This window comes from Spermophilus citellus (genome assembly GCF_964194105.1).
Source record: "Spermophilus citellus genome assembly, chromosome: 15".
Taxonomy (NCBI): domain Eukaryota; kingdom Metazoa; phylum Chordata; class Mammalia; order Rodentia; family Sciuridae; genus Spermophilus; species Spermophilus citellus.
In genome coordinates, this window is record NC_138195.1 from 72,893,547 (window position 1) to 72,915,810 (window position 22,264).

At 51.9% G+C, this 22,264-nt stretch overlaps 1 protein-coding gene across 2 annotated transcripts in view; it reads right to left on the reverse strand.

Annotated features, from left to right (window-relative positions):
* The window catches only part of SH3PXD2A (SH3 and PX domains 2A), a 228,236-nt gene that overhangs the window by 81,248 nt on the left and 124,724 nt on the right, over positions 1 to 22,264 (reverse strand). For both annotated transcript variants that reach the window (XM_081267955.1, XM_081267954.1), the window contains exon 6: positions 12,334 to 12,362. In XM_081267955.1, coding sequence (XP_081124081.1) covers positions 12,334 to 12,362 — 29 coding nt within the window. The remainder of the gene's footprint in view (positions 1 to 12,333; positions 12,363 to 22,264) is intronic.

Sequence of the window (22,264 nt, forward strand, 5' to 3'; positions counted from 1 at the left end):
TCAGCCACCTGCCTGATACTATTAGGGCCATCACAAAAGTGATTCCTTCCTTCCAAAGACTGCCCAGACCCAACGGGAGGCAGGTTGCTCTTGGTAGTCCAAGGCCAAGCCTTGGAGGCTGAGCCTGTGTAACTGGGCTGCCTTTGGGGCAAAGCTCACAAGGCTGTAGCAGACACCTGGCTGGATGCTGCCATGAACTAGACCAGGACAGGAATGCAGATGAGGGTCGGGGGTTGGGGACAGAACTCATCCCTGAGCAGAGGTTGAGGACACCCACTTTGCAAAGTCTGCCCGTCTCTCTCATCTTGCCTGGTATGATTCGCTGACTATTTCAGCTGGCTGCAGAATGACTGGTTAGGACTAGAGTCCTAGCAACTATCTGGCACATAGTAGGTGCTTAATAAAAATTTGTTGAATCTCTCCAGGTAGAACAAAAGTTCCTTCAGGGTCTTAACCCTGTCCACACCTCTATAACACCCTGAACACAGGAGCTGCACAATTAATCCTCAGTGGCTGATGGGAGGATGGACACTTGCTGATCTTAGTCTTGTGGATATCATGGGAAAATGAGACTGACCCACTGCCCAGGGCCTTCTTGGTACATGCAGCCCTGACCTCGCCTTTGCCTTCTGTGTTTAGCTTATGCTTGGCACAGAGGCTCACGGGAAGACCCCTAGCCTGGCAGAACATCCTAGACATGCTGCTGGCTTGCAGCATCTGCTTCAAAGCCTTTCAAAGAGATTAAAAAGAAATTATCCATAACCAACATGGTCTCGTAGCAAGATGAATGTTGCAGGAAATGGGAGTCTGCGCAGGAACAACTTCCTTGTCTATGACGTCTGTCGGGAGCAGAGCTCAGCGCAACCCCCCACAGTGTTTGCTGGGAGCCCTGGGCTTCTCCTTATCTCGTTCCTCCCCTGCTCTGTGTGGGTCTGGACCAATCCCCTGAGCTCGCAGATGCCACGTAAACAGAGCTGTGCATGCGCGTGCACACACACACACACACACACACACACACACACACACCACTGCTTGGGAAATCCCCACATCTGGCTCTCACGTGACTGAGCTATGCCCAGAAAGCTGCAGGACAGGGGAGGACGGAGTTAACCCTTTGGCACCTCAGTGCAGGGGCTCTGGCTGATGCTAAGCTCCATTCCAGGGAGGAGCCTGGAGGAGGCCTGTGCTTAGAGGCTCAGATGGTCCTGTTCCTGGTTCATTGCACAAGCCGAGCAAGGTCAGGTCATTTCTCTGGGTCTGCTTGGTCTTCCCCGGGGATGTGAAAAGGCTATTCTTTGTCCTGTCAGTCCTGGTCCACCATCAACCACTGGGGGTTCTTCTGGATGGATACTCCTTCCCCAAGGGAGGCCACAGTCGGCTATCCAGTGAGCACCTCCTAGTGCCAGGCACCTGCCTGGGCGTGGGGCCACTGTCCTATAATCACAGTCAGGATTCACACCGTCCTTTCACAGGTGAGGATAAACATCTCAAGAGACCCTTAGAGGATCCTAATGATAAGGAGGTTGGTGGTGGCTCTTGGGGCACGTTCTTGTTCTTTCCAGCCTAGGTGCTGCAACTCTATGGAGCCAGCACCCCTGAAACACACCACCCGGTAGGTACTCCGGGACACACCAGGACACCTATTGCTGCGACTGGCCAGATGTCTTCTGCACAGTTGCTCCTTCCCTGTGCCCCGCTGGCTGATTTAAAACCTTTGGTGAACCAGCTGCGAGAGGCCTCGAGCTTCCCCAGCAGATCTGTGTGTCTTGCACAAAGACTCCAGATCACTCCACTCCAGCTCTGTGTGGCACTGGTGACACTGTATTAACACCATTGTTGACACGCCCACCACTCCCACCAACTACGGAAAAGTCTAATACCAACATTTAATCAGAAACTTGCTTCCTATCCAATCAGCTTCCAAAGGTACCATCCCTGTCTCACCCCCAAGGCAGGCTGCCATTAGTGTCCACTGGCCACAGACCTAGAAAAGAGAGCACAGCCCATGTCTTGGAGAAAGGTGGAGGAGGGCTCCAACCCATGAGCAGGAGCTGTGCTAGAGGCGCCAACTCTATTTCCAAGCCCGGGGACCCGAAGGCACTGCTGCCCCGGTGCGCGACTCCAGCTCCAACGTGAACTAAATCCATCTTCCTGCCAGATGCTTGGGTCACACTTGGAAACAAGATCCAGAGGGCAAAGCAAAGGCAGTCAGGGAAAGGCATTTTTTATTTTTCCTTGCAAACTTCTAAGTTTTCCTAAAACTTTGGAATTTTTTTTTTTTTTTTTTTTTGCCTTCACATTTCAAAACTGACCAATTCTAGACAGGCCCTGGGCCAACCAAGTTATTCACGCCACATTTCTGTTTCTAAACAAAGTAACTTTAGATCAGAAAAAGGTGCTACAACAATAAGTAATGCACATTTTCCCCAAATCCTTGTTTTTCCGTTGGCTCCGTTACTGGAAATGTTGCCCATTGTCACATGTCTCTAAACCAGAATGCTGAAGGCAGGAACAAGTTGCCTTCTGGCTGGGGGCCGTGGTGGGAAGCATTTCTTTGCTGGACCACAATTTGGGTGTCTCCTCCCCACGGGAACAAAACCTTGTGAGTTTTAAATAAAAGGCAGACGGAGACTCGTCACGGCCTCCTGATGAGGCCAGATGGGAAGGCCCCTCACAGGGTCAATCTCCAAATGCTGGCCTGGCATTTCAGGGAGAAGAGGCTTAGAACTCTGTCCTCTGACAGGTCCCCCATTCCTGCTCCTCCAGGCCACTCCTGACTCAGGAGACACTGAAAGCACTTTCCAAGAGCAGCCCTGTCTGTCCAGTCACAATCCATCTTGGGGCACCAGCACTCCTGCCACCTCGCTGCCCATCTTCCCCGATCATGGTGATTGGCCCACATCCAGAATATAACCCTGGTTTGGTTTTGGACTTGTGAGGAGCCTGACAAAATGCAGAGGTCACCCCCGAGATGCTGATTCGGTGGGCCTGGGCAGCGCCTGGGACCTGCATTTCACCGTACAGGCCTCTGCCCACTCCTTCCCTTCTAGAACAACTTCCTATTTTCCCAGCAGTGATAGGTACAGGAGTGGGCAGAGAGCGAAGCAAGCAGGTCAGAGGGAATCAAGGCTCCGGGCTAGCTGTCTCCTTCCTGGGATTCCAGGATGGGGAAGCACTCCCCTGTCCTGCCTCGCCCTTCCCTGCCCAGGCTCTGTGTCCAAGCCAGTCGGGCAGAGGGGCTGCTGCCTCAGCTGGGTGTCGTGGCGCGCGCACACGTGAGCAGCATCACTTTCTCCATCGCATCACTGCCACATGGGCTGGCCGTGGAGCTGCCAAACCAATCAGCCTCCTTTCATTTCCAATTAGATGACTTTGAACTCCAGGGTTGACATCAGGCAGAGGACCCAGTGCCATGAAAATAAAAACTGTTTAAAAACACCACCCCGGGTGAGAGGTGCCAGAAGCCCGGGAATTTACAAGATACGCTTACTTTGGGGATGGGCTGTGGGAGGGTTCCAGGAAGATCTTGGCCATTTCATGAAGCAGCCTGGGCCTTTCTTGCTGAGGATGGGTGGCTCGGGCAGACGAGGAACCCTGGAGATTGCTCTGAAAGGTCCTGCTGCACTTCCTTCAAGGCTTTCTTTCTAGAATTATCTCCTGTCATCCCCTTCCCCAGCAGCCTCTTTACCTCTGCCAGATGAACACTTTTCCTTTCTTCAAACTTCTCAAACTCAGGCTGGGGAGCTGGTGCAGGGGTACAGCACTTGCCTAGCACTTGCCTTTAACCCCAGCACCACTGAAACAAACAAACAAATTCTCTGTCTACACCCACATCTGTGATCCTGGCAGTCTCTCCCACGGGGGAACCCTGTGGGGGGACCCTGGAGGTTCATTCCAATCTCCTGCACCATCTCCAGTCTTCCCCTACTCCTTGTGGATCATGGTCCTCCTGCCTGGTGTGAGCTGGGGAATCCCAGGCAATGTCCCGCCCTCTCAGGTGTACTCCATGGCACCCGCCCAAGAAACACCTAAGTGAAAGGAAGACCTCAGGACCCCTACTTCAGGGGAAGGCAGGCTGCTGCTGGCAGCTTGTCCCTATCCATATCCTCTGTGGCTGGTGAGCAGGGCAGGTCCAGAAGGAGACAGAGAGCTGGTTCTGTCCTGTGCCCTTCTGGACCTCATTTCTTCCCCAAGATGGGCCTCATTTCTTCCCTCCAGGCCTTCTTGCTCTTAGTCACAGTGGCCCTAGATCCAGCAGCTGGTGGGACCAGGTTCTGCCCAGCCTGTTCCCCAGGCTAGTAGCAGCCCCCCTCTCATTTGTATCTGTAAGAGGAGGGCGGGACTAACTTCTTGAGATAGAGGAACTTTTTATAGTAGCCAGTACTATGGGCTGGTCTTATTCTAAGCAAATCCACTTTACTAAAAGCCAAACCAATAAAAAGAGAGAGAGAGAGAGATTGATTGATTATGGGGCTATTAGTCATGCCTTGTATAGAGACCCTTTACCCTATTAAGAATTTCCTTGTGACCAATGAGTTCTTTCTAGAAACCTGGCAGGGGAGGTGTGCTCTTGAGGCAGGCCCCTCCCAGTCTAAAGAACTTCCAGTCCTGGACACCAGTGGATCCCTGGGCCCTGGAATAGGAGGGCTCACACATCAGTGGGTCAGAAGGGCCAGATGTGAACCCTGGGTCTGCCTGGCCAGCTGACCTTGGGCAAGCTCCTTAACCTCCCTTTTCTGGCCTATAAAATGGGGACAAACTAGGCGTGGCGGCACACAGGGCTTGTAATCCCAGTGACTCAGGAGGGTGAGGCAGCAGGATCACAAGTTCAAGGGCAGCCTCAGCAACTTATCTGTTGTAACAGTGGCCCACTTTATGCCTAGAATATACATACCCCTTGCTGCTCTGCCACTGAGACTTATTTTTAAAAGGACATGTTCCTCTCTCTCTTTCTCTCTCCCTGCTCTTCCCTAATCTCCTCCACTCTAATCTCAAGAGAAACAGGATTACTTTTGTTCCCCATCCTAGGCAGATTAACCTGTCCTTAAGTACACACCCACCACAGTAATCCAGACTTTGGGGATGGCACCAGAAGATTTTGGGAATGACTGTCTCCTAAATAAATAAGTGAATTACAACTCGACAGAGAACTCGCAGAATGTAGCCTTTGAATTACCTCTTTAAAAAGCCCTCTGTTCCCTCTGATGGGCAGAATCATAGCCTCTGGGACAGGAGTCTCCTGTGCTTCTCCTTTGCTAGCAAAGCAATAAAACGTTTTCCTTTTTCTTAAAACCATGTTCTTGTCCCCATTCATTGGCAGTGGGGACAAGGGCAGAGATTTTGGTAACAGCGAGGTCCTAAGCTGGGCTGGGCATGTGGCTCAGTGGTTAAACGCCCCTGGTTCAGGGCAGTTAGGAGATGAGGTTTGCTCAGCCCTATCCTGTCTGAGTTGCTGCTGGAGGGGACAAGAACCAAAGGTGGAGCTCTGCAGATGGAAGCTAACCTCTCCTGCTGCCTAGCCTGCTTAAGGCCCTGTAAAAACCATGTAACCGGGTGAAGGCTTCCTCAGTGCAGGCACTTCTTGTTTGTTACTTTCATTTCCAGCCTCAAACACATGGCCTGATAAAGTGCTCCCATGACCTCCATTTTAACAGATAAAAAAAACCCAGGCACAGGGATGTTAAGGACTTGCCAAGGTCACACAGCAGGCAGGGATGGGATATGAAACTAGGCATTCCTGCTTCAGTCTGCATTTTTTTTTTTTTTTTTTTTTTTTGGTTACTGGGGATGGAACTCAGGGGCACTCAACCACTGAGCCACATCCCAAACCGTTTGTGTAGTTTATTTAGAGACAGGGTCTCACTGAGTTGCTTAAAGCTTCACTGCTGCTGAGGCTGGCTTTGAACTTGTGATCTGCTGGGATTACAGGCATGCTCCCTGTGTCTGGCAAACCCTGTATTCTTAACTTGACAGACCACTCAGCAATGACTGCATGTAAGTTTTGTCTCCTCTGGGGCTCAGAGAATGGAAATAAATGCTAGTTGAATTTTTTTTTTAAACATACATTCTCTTCTATAGCACTTTATTTTATTTTGGATGGTGCTGGGGATTGAACGCAGGGCCTGGAGCATGCTTCACCACTGAGCCACACTCTCAGCCCCCAGATGAATCTTTTGACTCTCCAGTCTAAAATACGGTCAACTTCTCCCCTTCTTTCATAACCCATCAATAATAAGACGATAATAAAGCTAACTCAGGGCAGAGTGAGGTTCAAACCCTGCTTGGTTTGACTGATGCCAAAACCTAAACACTCAACCCCAGCAACTCTGCTCCTTCGAAATGGAACAGCATCAACGCTGATCTCATCACCTCAGCCCAATAACACCATTTAATGATGCTGCCTGGCAGCGGGCTGAGCTCACCGCTTTTCCAAGGAGAAACATAAAGTAAACAGGACTTCACAGGAACATCGACGCTTGCCTAAGAGAACAGACTTGCAACACTCTTGAGCAACCAACCTCATTTGCATTTAAACGAGCTGGAGCTCCTCACAGCTTCCTTGGTGGGATGGAGCACCTGGCCCTCTGCCTGACTGCTGTCGCAGGGCCACGATGATCTGAGAGGTTCATTGCCACCTGCGCCCCCTTGTGGCCGGTCTCGGAACTCCACACAGCTTCCTGCAAAGCTGTGCGATGGGTTGGGGGGGGTCCTCTCTTCACAGGTCTGCAGAAGCCCTGCTTTGGACCTGCTCTGGCCTCTCTGGGCTCCTGGAAAGCTGCTCAAGTTGGGGAGCACTCATAGATAATAACACTAGGTCCCCCCTGATGCCTGGCATGGCACAAAACCCTCTAAGTGCATTGCCTCACTGAGCTTGGAACGTGAATGTCCCTGCCAGGTCACTGTTTCTATGGCTATCCATTTTACAGGTGTGATGGTCAGTGTTAGGTGTCAAGCTGGCCAAGCCACAGTCCCAGGTGTGCTACCACTAATCCAGGTGTTGCTGAGGAAGGTAGTTTTGAAGTTGTGATTAAATCAGTTGACTTTGAGTGAGGAAAATTATCTTAATAAATGGGTGGGCTGAGCCAGTAAGGTGAGAGGCCTCCAGGACAGGGCTGAGGCTCCCCTGAGGACATCTCCCTGGGGACAGCAGCTCCAGCTTGCACCTGCACTCCAGCCTGCCCTTCTTCACGCCAGTCATTACAATAAAGGCCTTAAAATCTCTACCCTGCTGATTCCACTTCTCCCGCGGAACCCTGACTGACACAACAGAACAGGTAAGCTCAGAAGTGAAAGAGTTGTCCAGGGTTATGTGACTGGCACACTGGGGACCTGAGAATAGGAACTCAGGCAAGTGGCTCAGATGCCTCCCAACTTCCACGCATCCCATCAGTGAGGTCCACCCAATACCACCGGTCTTACCCTCCACGGAACTCCTCTGCCATCCCTACTGGTCTCCTCCCTGTTGGTCTCCACTTACCAACCAGAAAAATCATTCTATAATCAAAGTCAGATCACACCAGGTGAGGTGGTGCATTCCGGTAGTCCCAGTGACTCAGGAGGCTGAGGCAGGAGGATTGCAAGTACAAGGTAAGCCCCAGTAACTTAGTGAGACCCTGTCTCAAAATAAAAAGGGCTGGAGAAGTAGCTCAGTGGTAAAGTGCCCCTGGATTCAATCCCCAGTACCAGAAAGAAAGAAGAAGAAAGTCAGATGATCACATTTACCCCTCAATTCAGAACACTTTGGTGGCTCATTTTTCTCAGGGAAAGTCAAAATTCCTAAAATGGCCTTCAGCCCTTTCAGTGGGTGCTGCTCCATCTCACCCCCCTTAGTCACATCTCTGCTCTCCTATCACCCTGCCATCCCCGATTCTCCACTCTGGTTACAAGCCCTATGAGCAGCCAGCAGACCCACCCTGGGTCCTTGCACCTGCTGTGCCCCTGGCTAGGTGACTATGTGGCTTCAGAAAGATATATATTTTAATTTTTAAACTTATTTACTTATTTTTATGCAGTGCTGAGGATCAAACCCAGTGCCTCGCACATGCTAGGCAAGTGCTCTACCACGGAGCCCCAGCCCCAGCCCCAGATATATCTTTATAACCTCAACACCTTGCAGAGTGCCTGGCAGACAGCTGGCGCTCCATGTGAACTAAAGTATCTGGGCTATCTGGGCTGCACACAAGCCACACTTAGTCCTCCTTGGCTACCTCTTTGCATGTGCTCTCTCTGGATTGTCAAAGTGTGCAGCACTCTGCCCCACATCAGGAAAACTCCTCTTTTGTCCAATGTCCCCAGTTTGAGGCAGACTGACGTCTCTTTCCTGACCCTGGCGGGTTCATTCAGGCACACCTTCATTTTTCTGTTAAATCCCCTTTTCAACAAGCCAGTGGCCATGGTGCTGGTGAAAGCCCTGCAGCCCAGGTCTTTGCTCTTGAGGTGATAGGCGACAGTAAGCAAGAAAACCCACAAGACAACTGATGGGTGGTCAGTGATATAGAAGGAGGCAGTGACCTGAGACAGCAGCCAGACAGTGGAGGATTGGCGTGGCTTTGCTGAAAGGTGATGATAAAGCAGAAATCCTAAGAAGGGATCAGCCATGTGAAAGATGGAAGAAGAGCGTCCCAGACAGAGGGAACAGGAAGTTCAAGATGTCACAGAAGAATGAGCTTGATGTGTTTAAGGCACAGAGGGTGACCATGCGTCTGAGCAGGATGGACTCAGTGGGGTTTTGTGTGCAGGGTGAGGATGAGGGCACAAGAGGGTAGAAGCCAGGTTAGGATGGCGGGCAAGGGCCACATCATAAGGGCAGTCCCTGGGGGAATTCAAGCAGTCAAGTGCATTATTTGGTATGAGCGCCCCCTAGCTGTGATGTGGAGAAGGACAGGAACAGGTAAAGGTGAAAGCAGAGACCAGGTAGGAAGCTGGGGCCTTCTAGAGAAAGAGGGTTAGCGATGGTGGAGGTGGGAGAAGCTGGTGGCTCTGGAGGTCAAACTGGCAGGTCAGAGAAGCACAGGAGCCCTATGATGGACTCAAACAACAGGTGAATGGTAGCAGCTCCTGAGAGGGGGAAGGTACACGGAGCAATCAGGCTCATGGCAGGGAGGAGCACAGGTGACTGTGGGACCACGCTCGCTGCCTTCCAGTTTTCAAGGACACATTCCCTCTCCTCCATGAGGCTGCAAACTGCCTCCTCAGTTGAGTCCACCCCGTGTGACCCTTGCTTCAGAGGCTCCTATGCTTGAGCAGGGCATGGTGGGAGTGTCTGTGGTCCCAGCACTCATGGGGCCAAGGTGGGAAGATAAGCAATGACTCTAGGAAGCTTCATTACAGAGCAGGACAGAGCCCTACACATGCACTCAATTCTATACTTCCCCAGGACTCTGGGCAGTTACCCCCTCTGAACCTCAGGTTTCATTTACAAAATGGGAACCCCCCCCCACCATGTGATATCACTCAGAGTAGCAAGTGAGGAAACATGTAAAGTTCCTAGCACATAGTAGATGCTTATTAAATCATAACAGCTAGCACCTTGGGAGAGCTTCCTAGGAAGCAGGCAATGTTCTAGGCATACTTATGGATATTAATTGAGCTGGCCTTCACTATTACCAAGAGGTGAAATTTACCTAGTGTTCTTCAAAGAAACAGAACCAATATCATGGGGACATAGAGAAAAAGAGATTTATTTTAGGTATGGAGTGTTGGCGAATTTGAACACTGAAGGTGGGGTTTGGTAGGTAGGAGCCTGAAAAAGAGCTTCAGCAGAGTTCAAATGTAAGTTGCTGGCAGAACTCCTTGCTGGGGGTGGGAGTAGGGTGTCTTTGTTCTAGTAAGATCTTCAACTGATTGGATAAGACCCACCCACTTTAGGGAGGGTAATCTGCTTTACTCAAAATCCACTGATTTAAACGTTAATCTCACCCAGAGACATACTCACAGGATATATCCAGCCTCACAGAACATTGAAAATAAAGCTTGACCAAATATCTGGGGACAATGGTCCATTCAAGTTAGCATGTAAACCACACACACACACACACACACACACACACACACACACAAAGTTAACCATCAAGAGGTAGGCATAACTGTTATCCTAATTTACAATTAAGAAAACAGGTACAGGAGGGTAAGAAATCTGCACAAGGTCACAGACAAAAGCAGTCAGACTCTCCTGCTTGGCTCCAGCACTGGCACTTTCTACCACGACACTAAGTGGCCATTATCATAAGCATACCAAATGTAAATTAAATTTCTCCATCCATCCATTTCCTGGCCTGAAGGCAGAAGGCACAGAAACTGGAGGAGGATTTTCCTGGGGGAGGCAGCTTGGGTGGGGCCCTGGATTGCTTAGGAAGCCACTCAAAAGCTAAGCTGTAAGAGCCTGGGGTGTGGAGTAGGGACAGAGGACCTAGCTTTTTCAGGGGGAAACAGGTTCAGAGTGGAAAATGGATTTGTCTAAGATGATAGTTGAGCCAGCAGTAGGTCCCAGGGCTTCAGAAGGTGATGACGACAACGATGGTGTCTACCTGGTAACTTAGGTAGTTAGTTATGTGCTAGGGACTACTCCTCAGTCCCCCTCCCAGGGCTGAGAATTGAACACAGGGCCTCACGCAGGCTAAGCTAACACTCTGCCGGGGAGCTAAATCCACAAACCCTTTGCTAGGGGTTATTTCACATTAACTTCTTTAATATTTTGCATGTGACATGTATTCTATTATCATCTTTGTTTTAAAGAGAATGAGGAAACTTCAGCACAGAGAGATTAAGAAATTTGCCTAAGGTCACACACAGGAAGAATCTGAACTCAGGCTCAACCAGTATACTATACCTCTGAGGCCCAGGGCAGGTTTCTTGGGGGGGGGGGGTGTGTCATGACACTACACAACCCCAGTCTTGTACCTCCCTCTCAGCTCTCCCAAATGGGCTCTGCCTGGGAATGACAGCTGAGATGAGGCCACAGTCCCTCAGCTCCTCACCCTCCTCTTCATAAGAGGAAATGCCCTTCTGCCCCAGTGGGCGGGCAAACCTGAACCCGAGACACCTACCTGACAGTCATGGACACACCTCTCCTCACAACCGGATGGGTCTCAAACAGGTACACAAATACACTTGAATACGGACTCCAGCCCCCACCACCAGATCTAGCCCAGCTCACTGGCACACACCCCTAGCCTTCACACCCAGACAAGTAAATGTACCCCTGGAGCACACAATTATCTGGACGACACATGTCCACCCCCAACACACACATCACTGCACAACTTTCCTCCTCCCAATGAGCAGGTAAGCAAGCACTTGTATGCGTAACACATAAAAACGGTACCCACACTCACAAACACAGCAGTTACATCTATCCCAACTCATATCGCAGTTGTGTGCTATCATTCGAGGCACACGAACCTCTTCTTGTACCCAGACCAAGGCACCTGGGCACAAGAGCCGTTGCCGCAAGTCACTGCCTACATTCTCAAGGGCCAGACCCCTCAGATGGCTGCCCAAGGATGCACCATCTCATAAATAATGGGCCACACACGGGTAACATAGATTGCTCCAGCCTGTCCCTGCCCCACCCCCAGAACACAGAGCCCTAATTCCTGGGGACCACACCCCACACCCCTGCATTTGCCATTTGAAAGAACAGTCTCGCGCACCCCTAGAGAACTCTTGACCCCAGCGGTCAGCGCACAGCACGCAGCGTCCGCCAGTGGACTTGCCCCACCTTGCTGTCCTAGTCTCCGCCCACTTCGCAAACTCTGGGAGGGCCTGGGCACCTGTCAGGCCTGTGCAGAACCGGCTGCCCCCTCCCACGCGTCTCGCCCACCAACAAGCCGAGCCCCCAGCTTGCAGCAAGGAGAACGCGCTCGCATCTGGGGGAGGGGAAGGTCCACCATACAGGCGCTAAAAACTCAAGTCACTCAAGGATGACCCCTTTCCAGTCCTCATCTCCCTTCTCCGGGGGAAAAAGGCCCGTCTCTATATTAACCCTTCCATCACCGCCGCACCACGGGAAGGAGCTGCCCAGCAGTGGCCACCGCAGCCCGGGGGAAGGGGAAGGGATCTGCATGCCATCGTTGTGGGGGCTTGGACCCGTCACGAGACAACCCCACACTCCCCATGCATCCACCCCCGCTCCCACCTAGGAGACCAGGGGACCCGGTGGGAGAGATCTCAGGGGGCAAGGGCTCAGGAGGGGGCACCTGGAATATCCCTGGCTTCTCAGGACCAAAGCGCCAGCGGACAAGGACAACCCCCCAGAAAGTCCTCCGCAGGATCAGACGGACACATGCAAGGGGCAGAAAGGTTGGAGAGAAAAACGCCCGGAGGCTCCCTTACCTGATTTCCTCTTGGAACTGCCATAATCTCTGAAAAAGAAGCAACAACAGACAGACATGGTTAGATTTCGGCGGGGGGCTGCAGGGCTGCGGGTCTCAGGCTGCCGGGGCACCCACGAGCGGGCTGCGGTCGGTCCCGGCGCCTCTGCTCATGTGATGCGCGCGGCTCAGCAAGCCGAGCGCTCCGCAGCTGCACGCACTGCGCGCGCGGCACTGCCCGCGGGTGGCCCCGCCAGCCCGGCCTCCGGGAGCGATCGCCCCGCCCCGCCCCGCCCCGCAGCCTGCACCCCTGACGGCCACGTCCCAGCCCGGCCCGCCAACGAGGGTTCACATTCCCCAATCCTCGGAGGACCGAGGAGTGCAAGCCGCTGCCCAAGCACTTGGTGAGCAGGGAAACTGAGGCTCCAAGAAGCAGGTTGCTAAAACCTAGACCCGGACCTGCGCTGTGATGCGGCTCCCCACCCCTGGAGCGTTCTGCCTCCCAGTTCTTTCCATCACTTGCCCCATCCCACTCAGCCTCCTAGTCACGACTGAAATGTCACCTGCTCGATGCGTTTTCCTCAACACCCCCAGCCCCTTAACAGATTTGTGTAACCTTGTTATTTTTATTTTTCTTCTGGTACTGGGTATTGAACCCAGGGGCAGTCCACTTCTGAGTTACCTCCCTGGCTATTTATTTTTGAGCTATTTATATTTGAGATAGGGTCTCTCCAAATTGCTGAGATTGGCCTTGAACTTGTGATCCTCCTGCCTCAGCCTTCCAGAGTTGCTGGAATTTACAGGGACGTCCCACCCCCTTGACCCTTAGATTAAAGTATGCCTTAGGGCACACTATGGCTCCTTTCCTCCCCCACCCCCCACCTTCTCCTGGGCCCAGCAAAGGTGAAGGATAAACACTGGCTTTGGGGTCAATGTTGAACTCAGCCTTTCTTCTTAAAGGCTAAGGCTGGGCAATCTGGGCAGTTAGTGGGGTATAACACACTGCAGGGGTAACTGGGAGGCCAGGAGTGGTAGGGATGGGGGTTGAGTTTCTGAAGGAGTACTGGATCGAAAATCTATCACTGACAATAACTGTTAGATGACCTTAGACTCTTACCCCTCCCAACTTCCACTCCTGGCTTGGAGGCTCCCATGCCCTCCAGGGAGAGATTAACCCAGATTCAGGATCAGGCAGGTTTCCCAAATCCTGCCCCCACACCTTCCCCAATCTTCAATTGACCCAGGAAGGAGAGTGGCTTTCCTAAACTGAACTTCTGGACCCCTGAGATGCTTTGGGTTTTTGTTTTGCAGTACTGGGAATTGAACCCAGGGGTGGGTGCTCTATCACTGAGCCCTTTTTATTTGAGACAGGGTCTTGCTAAATTGCCCAGGCTGGCCTTGAACTTGAGATTCTTCTGTCTCAGCTTCAAGAGTCGATGGGGGCTGGGGATGTGGCTCAAGCGGTAGCGCGCTCGCCTCGCATGCGTGCGGCCCGGGTTCGATCCTCAGCACCACATACCAACAAAGATGTTGTGTCCGCCGAGAACTAAAAAATAAATATTAAAAATTCTCTCTCTCTCACTCTCTCTCCTCTCTCACTCTCTCTTAAAAAAAAAAAAAAAAAGTGGATGGGATTACAGACATGTGCCATTGTGCCCTGGCTTACAGTGCTGAAGTTGTGTTAGCACGCAGACACTGGCAGGCTGCCATGGGGTCTATCTGGAGACTGGAGGAAATACCTCCTTGCTGTCCATCTTTGGTCCAAACTAGTCAGCTAGATCTGCCTGCTGGAAAGGAAGTCTCTTGGAGAAGGGACAGATCACAGGCAACATCAACCTCATGAAGACTCTGAGTTCCCATTCTAGAGGCCTAGGGATGACCAGTTACACTGGAATGCTAGGACAAAGTCTAGGAAGTTTTTCATTTTTTTATTTTTATTTTTTTTTAGTTGTAGATGGACACAATATTTTTATTTATTTATTTTTATGTGGTGCTGAGGATTGAACCCAGGGCCTCACACATACAAGGCAAGTGCTCTACCACTGAGCTAACCCCAACCCTAAAAAGTTTCATTTCTAATCCCTATTCTTCCCCCTCATCCTGTCTGAGAACCCCCTTGGTATGCCAACCCTCCAGCCACACTAAGAGGAAGGGGTTATCATCCCCATTTTTCAGATGAAGAAACAGGTTTAGCAGTGCCCAAGGTCACCCAATGGGGGAAGGGCTGTTATTTATAAACCTACCAGCAGGAATAAAAAATGCTGGATGAGAATCTGTTGAAACTGTTTCTCCAAAAGGCATCAGGAAAGGGGGAGGGGGAATCCCCCAACTTCCAACCAACATGTTCCTCTTTCTGAGCCAGAAGGGAGGCTGGGCAGACACTGTCCAGGTTTGCCTGGCAATGCTGTCTTGGAGCTCAAGCATGGGGAGGAGATTACAATCAGGTGGCTGCATCCACCCAGGGGGCTCTCTGTGCCCAAGGAGGGAATTAGCTTTTCAGGTTTTTTTTTTTTGCTGAGCAAGGCTGGGCCACCAGCGAAGGGCAGGGAATGACTGGCAATGAGGAGCTATTCTCTGTCCCACCATTTTCCTGCTGGACCTACTGGGAGAAGACTCCTGGGCTTGGGACTCCACAGCCACCCGATATTCCTGGGGACACCAGCAATCCAGACAGGGGGTCACTTCCTCACAGTGATGCCCCCTTCTCCCCATTGTTCGTGCAGCTGTGGGCTGTTCAGGATTCTCTTCTAGCTCCCAGTAGGGAGGTAGGGAGGCTATTCCCTTGTGACAGGGGAGTACACTGAGGCTCCGGAGTGCAGAAGGGACATAACTCATATGCCTTGAGTGGCTTTGTGCCAAGTACCACATCGGTAAGTCTCAGCCTGGCCACTCAATGTAATCATCTAGAAAGCTGGCTAACCCCCACCCCCATTACCTTCATCTCCAGAAAGCTTCCCTGGGGATTCTGAAGCTCGCCAGTGTTGCATAATCTCTACTGGGCCCCAGCCACCCCTAAGACACATCCACACTAAGTAAGAACAGTGTGCTTGGCAAGGCAAAGAAGCTTCCAGACAAATCCCTTGGCCTGCCTGGCCTTCAACCAGAGTGGGGAGCCCACCCCACCAAGGGCTTCTCTATCGCTCCCTGCATGTGGTGCAGTCTCTTCTTCTTGCAGGTGAGAAAAACAAGGTTTAGAGAGGCTGGGGAACTGGGTCAAGGTCAGGGAGGGCTGGGTTGGGCAAACCCCCAGTGAACACCCCTCCCCCCAGCAGTGGGTGCCAGAGTGGAAGGCAGAGCCCTGGGGCCTGACAAGCACGTGGGGTTAATGAGTGAGGCTGAGCGCTTGTGGTGGGGGCAGCCAGGCTGAGACTGAATGGCAGGATGGTAGGCCGAGGAATCCTTCACTCGGTATCTGGCCTCCAGCCCAAGCAGGCGCTGCCCTAATAGGAAACCTCTTAGAGGTTTCCGGTTGGGCACCTTTTAGCAAAGCCATTTTGTATTTTTAGCTGCCGAATATGCTGAGAAGCAGCTTAGGTATCCAGTGGCTGGGAATCCCCCCAACCCTCACATACCAGGGCCCCCACCCCTGGCACACCCACCCCCAAGGGCCTTGCAACCAGTCCTGGCCTGGGCAGGAGGGCAAGGCCCTCTGTTGGGGTCCAGTTCCCTCACAGCTCAAGACCCCCTCCCACAACCCTTCTTTGCTCCAAGGCTTGCCGTGAGCCATGCTGACAGCCCCAATCCTACCAGTGACTCCCCTCCCAAGAGGTCACAGTCTAGCCTCCTTCTGACTTGCTGCTGAATCACCATCTCCCACTGAGCCATAGGAAGAGAGGAGGGTAGGGTAGGGCTAGCGTCTCCCTCTAGCGATGCTGGAAGCTAATGTAATTGAAAAGGCCTCCCAGCCTGTGTCCTGAAGGCCATTTGGCCTTCTCCCCAGCTGGTCCAGGGACAGACTAAGACCATAGGCATAGTGACCAATGGAACCAAGAAAACAGGAACATGGAACTTACAGGGCTTATACTGGACAAACTGTGACTGATGGTCCACAGGTCTGGTGGGTTAGGGAAGAGAGGCGGTGAAATTCCTCCAACCCAGCACCCTATTCGAATCTATCCAAGGTCGCCTAGAGCCCTACTCCCCAACCCCACGTGACAGCATTCATCCCTAGGCCCTTCCTCCTGGGAGATGCGTCAGCTCTGCATGAGGACAGCCAGTCTGCAGTTCTAATCCGGGCTTTTGAGGTACTTCTTTCATCCCTGAGCCTCTATTTCTCCAAATGCAGGATGAGGACAGTCAAAGAACCTTGAGCTTTGGGGAGGAGAAAGTGTGCAGCATGCAGAACGGGGCAGCCTGGCTGGACACGCACTGTAGGAATCACCTCTGATAGCATTCATTCTTCTTTCATACCTGGACGCTGTGTCCAGCCTTAGTTGCTACCCAGATGGCAAAGGCCTGTTGAAACTTGGCTACTACAAGGGCATAGTGGCTCATGCCTGTAATCCCAGCAATTTGGGCTTCTGCAGCAGGAAGATCATAAATTCAAGGTCAGCCTTAGCAATTTCTCCTGGCATTATCTATAAAAGACCTGGGATGTAGCTTGGTGGTAGAATGCCCCTGGGTTCCATCCCTAGTACCAACAAAGCAAAACAAATCAAAACTTGGACCCTGTGGATCCCTAAAACTCTCTGGATATTGGTAAGAGATTGGTGGAGCTGGGTGATCCTAGTCCTGCTTTCAGAGTTTTCACGGACACCAAGACAATCATTGGTCTCTGTCCAGTACCAAACACTGGGAGAGCCTAGTGTTTTTGTTGTTGAGATGGGGTCTTAGGGCTGGGGATACACCTTAGTTGGTAGAGTGCTTGCCTCCAATGCACAAGGCCCTGGGCTCAATCCCCAGCACCATAAGAAAGAGAAAGATAGGGTCTTGCTATATTGCTCAGGCCAATCTTAAACCCCAGGGCTTAAGTGATCCTCTTGCCTCAGCCTCTAGAGTAGCTGAGATTATTGGCACTGTGCTGGGCTAACAGGACACATGGACCCTTCCCAGGAGCAGGCCCTGCATCTTCGTGCTAGCACACACCTGGAAGGAGCTGCTTTCTTCCTTTGCTTTCTTTCTTTTTTTTTCTCCTCTCATTTCTCTTGCTGAGACATGATGGGCTCCTTCTCCAGGTATTCAAGTGCAGCAGTTGGTGTGGGAGAGTGAAGGGTATTTAATTCCTGCCCTCTGTCCACCTGCTTTTGCACTGACTCTCCTCTTTCACCCTCCCCGGGAAAAATTCTGCTAGGAATGTAGCTCAGTAGCAGCTTGCTGGCCTAGCATGTGTAAGACGCTGGGTTCCATCCCCAGAGAGTTAAAAAAAAAAAAAAAAAAAGAAGAAGAAGAAGAAGAAGAATAAATTCCCAGTATCCAGTATTTGGCCTTCAGTGCTCTAAAGTAAGCAGAGCAAGTATTAATCCATTTTATGAATGAGGAGACTCAAATCTGAGGGTTTAAGTGGCTTTCCCAGGCTCCTGAGGCTAGATGGACAGTCCTGACCCAGAATGTTCTCCATGACCCAGAATGTTCCCGATAGGCCTGCCGGCCTGGGATTGGGCTTCAGGAGGGGATGCCCTAGCAGCAGGCAGTGGGCTGTCCCTGGGGAAAGGAGGTGCCATCCTGTGGTCAAGGTTCCCAGAGTGAGAGGCAAAGGCGGGAGCTAAGACAAGGGAGGGAAGAGGAAAGCCCACTCCAGTGTCCCCAGCTCTGGGAAGGGGGCGGAGTCCCTGACAGTGCCATTCTGACTGAGCCCCACAGCCTGTGGCTCCCGCCCCGTTCTCCCTCCACAGCAAGCGCCTTGGCAGAGGAGGACACACAGACTTCCAGTCCCGTGTTCTGTCCCTGCTGTCTGCTGGCTGACATTGGCCACTCGGCCTGGGATGCCCGTCTGCAGGGCCTGCTGCTGCTGGGAACTGCTCAAGAGACTGGCTGGGTGCCAGATAGCTGACTTGGGGTGACCTTGAGAGCCACACGGTGGCTGGGGACATGGGCACTAGAATAGGAGGGCTGGGAGAGAAAGCTCACAACCTTGGCCAGAGGTTAACCTGAAGGAGATACATCCTCATGGTTTTGACCACTTTTTGAGCTCCTTTTGTAGGTGGGGATGTTGAACCCAGGGGCACTTTATCACTGAGCTATGCCCCCTGCCCTTTTTAGTTTTGAGATAGGGCCTCACTAAGTTGCCAAGGCTGGCCTCAGACTTGCAATTCTCCTGCTTCAGGCTGCTGAGTTGCTGGATTACAGGGTGCACTGCCAACTGCCAAGCCTTTTCCTTTTTCCTTTTTTTTTTTTTTTTTTTTTTTGGTACTGGGGATTGAACCCAGCGTAACCACTGAGCCACATCTCCAATTCTTTTTATATGTCGCTGAGTTGCTTAGGGCCTCATTAAATTGCTGAGGCTGGCTTTGAACTTAAATCCTCCTGCCTCAACCTCCTAAGGTGCAAGAATTACATGCCCAGCTTCCAACAAGCATTTTAAAAACAGGATAAGAAATAATCAAGGAGTCCCTCATGGGCAGGCTGTATTGTGAAGCTCTGGTTTCAGGTGTCTGACTACCTACCTATCTTTCTGTATTGGGTTGTGATGTGAAATTTATTTCTTATTGTGGCAGAAAAGTTTAAAAAATGCCAACAAATCCTCTGGGTTTAAGATTGTCCACTCCTAAAAGACGTGACTCCCAGTGACCCATGGAGCTGTTGTAAGGATTATAATCCTCTGGGAGACCCATACAGCAAGACCAGCATGTTCTTCCAAAGCCAAGTTAGGAGGGTCTGAGTGAAGGGGCTTCAGGTCAGCTGGGGTCTGGAGAGAGCCAGGGGATTTTTTCCGCTCCTCTTAACCCCAAGCCAGGCTTTTGTTCTAGCTTTTGAGGGCCTTTTCACGGAATGGTCTGGAGAGGCAGCGACCTCCAGGCAAGACAGAAGAGGGGCATGAATGCCGTTCTTTGCCCCCATTTGTGCCCTGGTCTAAATTGTTGCACTGAGGGCTCTTGTGTTTAACAAGAATCCATCCTTTCTCTGCAGGGCCTGTGTTTTCCTGGCTTTTGAGAATGGGCCCCATTGTGACCCTGCGGCTAGCCCAGAGAGGCCAGATTCCTGGCCTGGGTGAAAATGCTGAATTCCTGGGGAGGGAAGGGGTCTTGGGTCCCCCAGTCTGTGTCCTAGACAGTCTGAACGCTATGGCTATCCCAGACCTCAGAAACCCCCTGGGAGTTTAGCTTGTGTCCTAAATATCCAAGAGGATTGCTACCACTTCTCCATCCACAGTGAAAGGACAAAGCACTGTCTGTCTGTCTGTCTCCACTGACTTGTCCCACCATTATAAGCAAAGGCCCTGAATGTCTCCAGCCCAGGGATGGACTCTACCTTGTCTGGACCTCAGAGCAGAGAACTAAGAGGGAGAGGGGTGGGTTCAAACCCTGGTTTAGTCGGTCACCTATGACTCCATGATGCAGACAAGTTACTTAACCTCTTTGTACTTTCAGTTGTAAAGGGGGATAAGTCATTCCTATCTGACAGCGTTGTTATGGGGATTAAGAGGGATAACGGGCAAAACTTTAGGACACCATTGGGCACATGGAGAGGACCTCAGCCAACAGCCTGGGTTCATAAGAAGGGCTAGATTTGGAGGGTGGATGGTTGCCAAAATATGGCAGGTGCTGACCAGCTCACCTTCGTGGGTATGGACTGTGTAAGACCCTGGCTGCAATCTCAGGGTGCCACATTAGGACCCTGAGAACAGATAAGCCTGGATTCCTACCCATGCACATTCCAAGGAGTCCCACCCAGAAGGGGACTCTGACATGCAGTCCAAGGGAGAAGATCTAGGAAGCAGGAGTGGCAGAAACAGACAGATGATTTCCTAGAGGGAAAACAGGGCGGAGACTGATCATTCAGCCCATTGCCTTGGAGGGCTGTGGGTCTCTTGCAAGGCTACCTGAGATCCTACTTCAAATTTTGCCAGCCTCCGCTCCTTGGATACTGGGGGGCTGCATGCCAGACCCAGTGAAGGACTGGCAACAAAATGTGGTAATTGGTTTCAACTATGAAGTTCCAAGAGATAAGGACATCAAGGGCCCTCCATGTCTGGAGGTCCTCCTTGTCTTTTTTCAAGTTCATTTGTTTGTCCCTCCATTTATCCAGCAGCCATCCTTCATCCATCATACATCTTTCCTTCATTCACCATTCATGCTCCATCCATCCATTTTCCGTTACCCATCCATCCATCAATCACCATCCATCATTCATCTATAGGTTGCTGTGGACGCATTCTTGTGCTTGAAGCAGAAGACAACAGTTTTGCTTTAAAGAGCACACTGAAGATACAAGAAAAACATGCAGGAAACAAAGGTGATTGATTAGCTGTCCCAAAACTTGGTCAAAGAGTGCGTGTATAGGAATTCTCAGGACGGGGACATCCCAGTGGTCCGGGGTGGTTGGGGAAGGCTGCCTAGAGAATGGAGGACTAGAGCCAGCCCCTGGAAAATGGGCGTATTTAGAAGGTTAGAGCAGAGGTGGGGAGGAGACTGGAGGTGGAAGGGATAGTGTGAGCAAAGGTTCAGAGGCAGGAATGGATGTGGGGTCACACAAGGAACACAGGGCCTGGACAGCTCAGGGAAGCAGACACCAGGGGGAGCAGGACATGCAGCTGGGGCTGGACTACAGTGTGGGGAGCTGGCTCAGACTTCAGAAGGAACTTGTGGGGAGAACCCATGGCGATGTTTGTAGGGTGAGATTTCCCATGGAGAGCGGTGGCATCACCTCCGTGACTGATAATCAGAGTCTGGACCTGGTTTCCCTGCTGGGGTGGCAATGTGGGGATTGTTCAGGGGAGACGGAGGACTGCTTTGCTCTTGAGCTTCACAGCCTCATCTGTGTGTGTGCCGGGTCTGCGTGACTGACAGACAGACAGCCAGGCCCCGCTGCTGAGCACAGGCCTGGGGCTTGTTCCTGGGCTGCTGGGCCTTTGACTCCCGAGTCCTGGTCTAACTTTGAGCTGGGACATGGGAGCTGGGCCAAGGGCTCTCTGCTTTCCATTTAGAGGCACAAGGAGAGGCCAGGAAGGTGGGCAGGGCTGCTGGGGGAGGGAAGGCCCTGGGGAGATTAGCCTCACGGGCCCTGGAGTCCGGGGGACAAAGCTTGGGGTGTCTGTATAGATGAAGAAGCCCAAGGCCACAGGGCTGGTTGGTGGCAGAACTGGGTGTGGCAGAGCTGGGGACTGAAGCCCAAGCCAGGCTGATGGTCCTCTCAAGGGCCTGGGCTCTCACTGATTCATCCAGGCAACAGGAATGACTGGCCAAGCCTGGACACCCTCTCTACTGGGCCAAGAGGTGGACTTAATGAGGCTGCTCCACAAAGAGCAGGCGGCTGCCACGCTCCGGCAGCGGGCGCTCCAAATGCAGGACAAAGGGGCTCTCAGCCAAGGGCCTGGGTGCCCATGGAACTTGGGGATGCTCCAGAGCCAGACTGGGGGCTTCCCAATCGCCTGGGGACTGCCTCCTGGCGTGTGGAGGAGAGGGCTCTCCCGGGGAGCCCTGACGGACCCTGCACCAGGCCAGCCCCGCCCGGGGGCCATGAGACCTGAATTCCAGGCCTGGCCCTGCCTGAACAGGCAGTGTGGCCTGGGCAGGGGCAGCCCTCTCTGTGCCTTACTCTCCCTGACTGTAAAAATAAGGTCATTGGACTGGGTCCCACCTTAACCCAGACTCAGACACTTCACTTTCACCTTCAAACGTTTGATGGGCGACTAAAAGCGGGATTAAAAACTTGGCATCTCATACTGCAATCTGTACCCGTGGAAAAAAAAGAATTCATACCCCACTTGAATCAAATGTATGATATGTAATCATTGTAATGTTTTGAGCAACTAATTAAAAAAAAAAAAACAAAAAACTTGGCATCTCTGCCTCCAT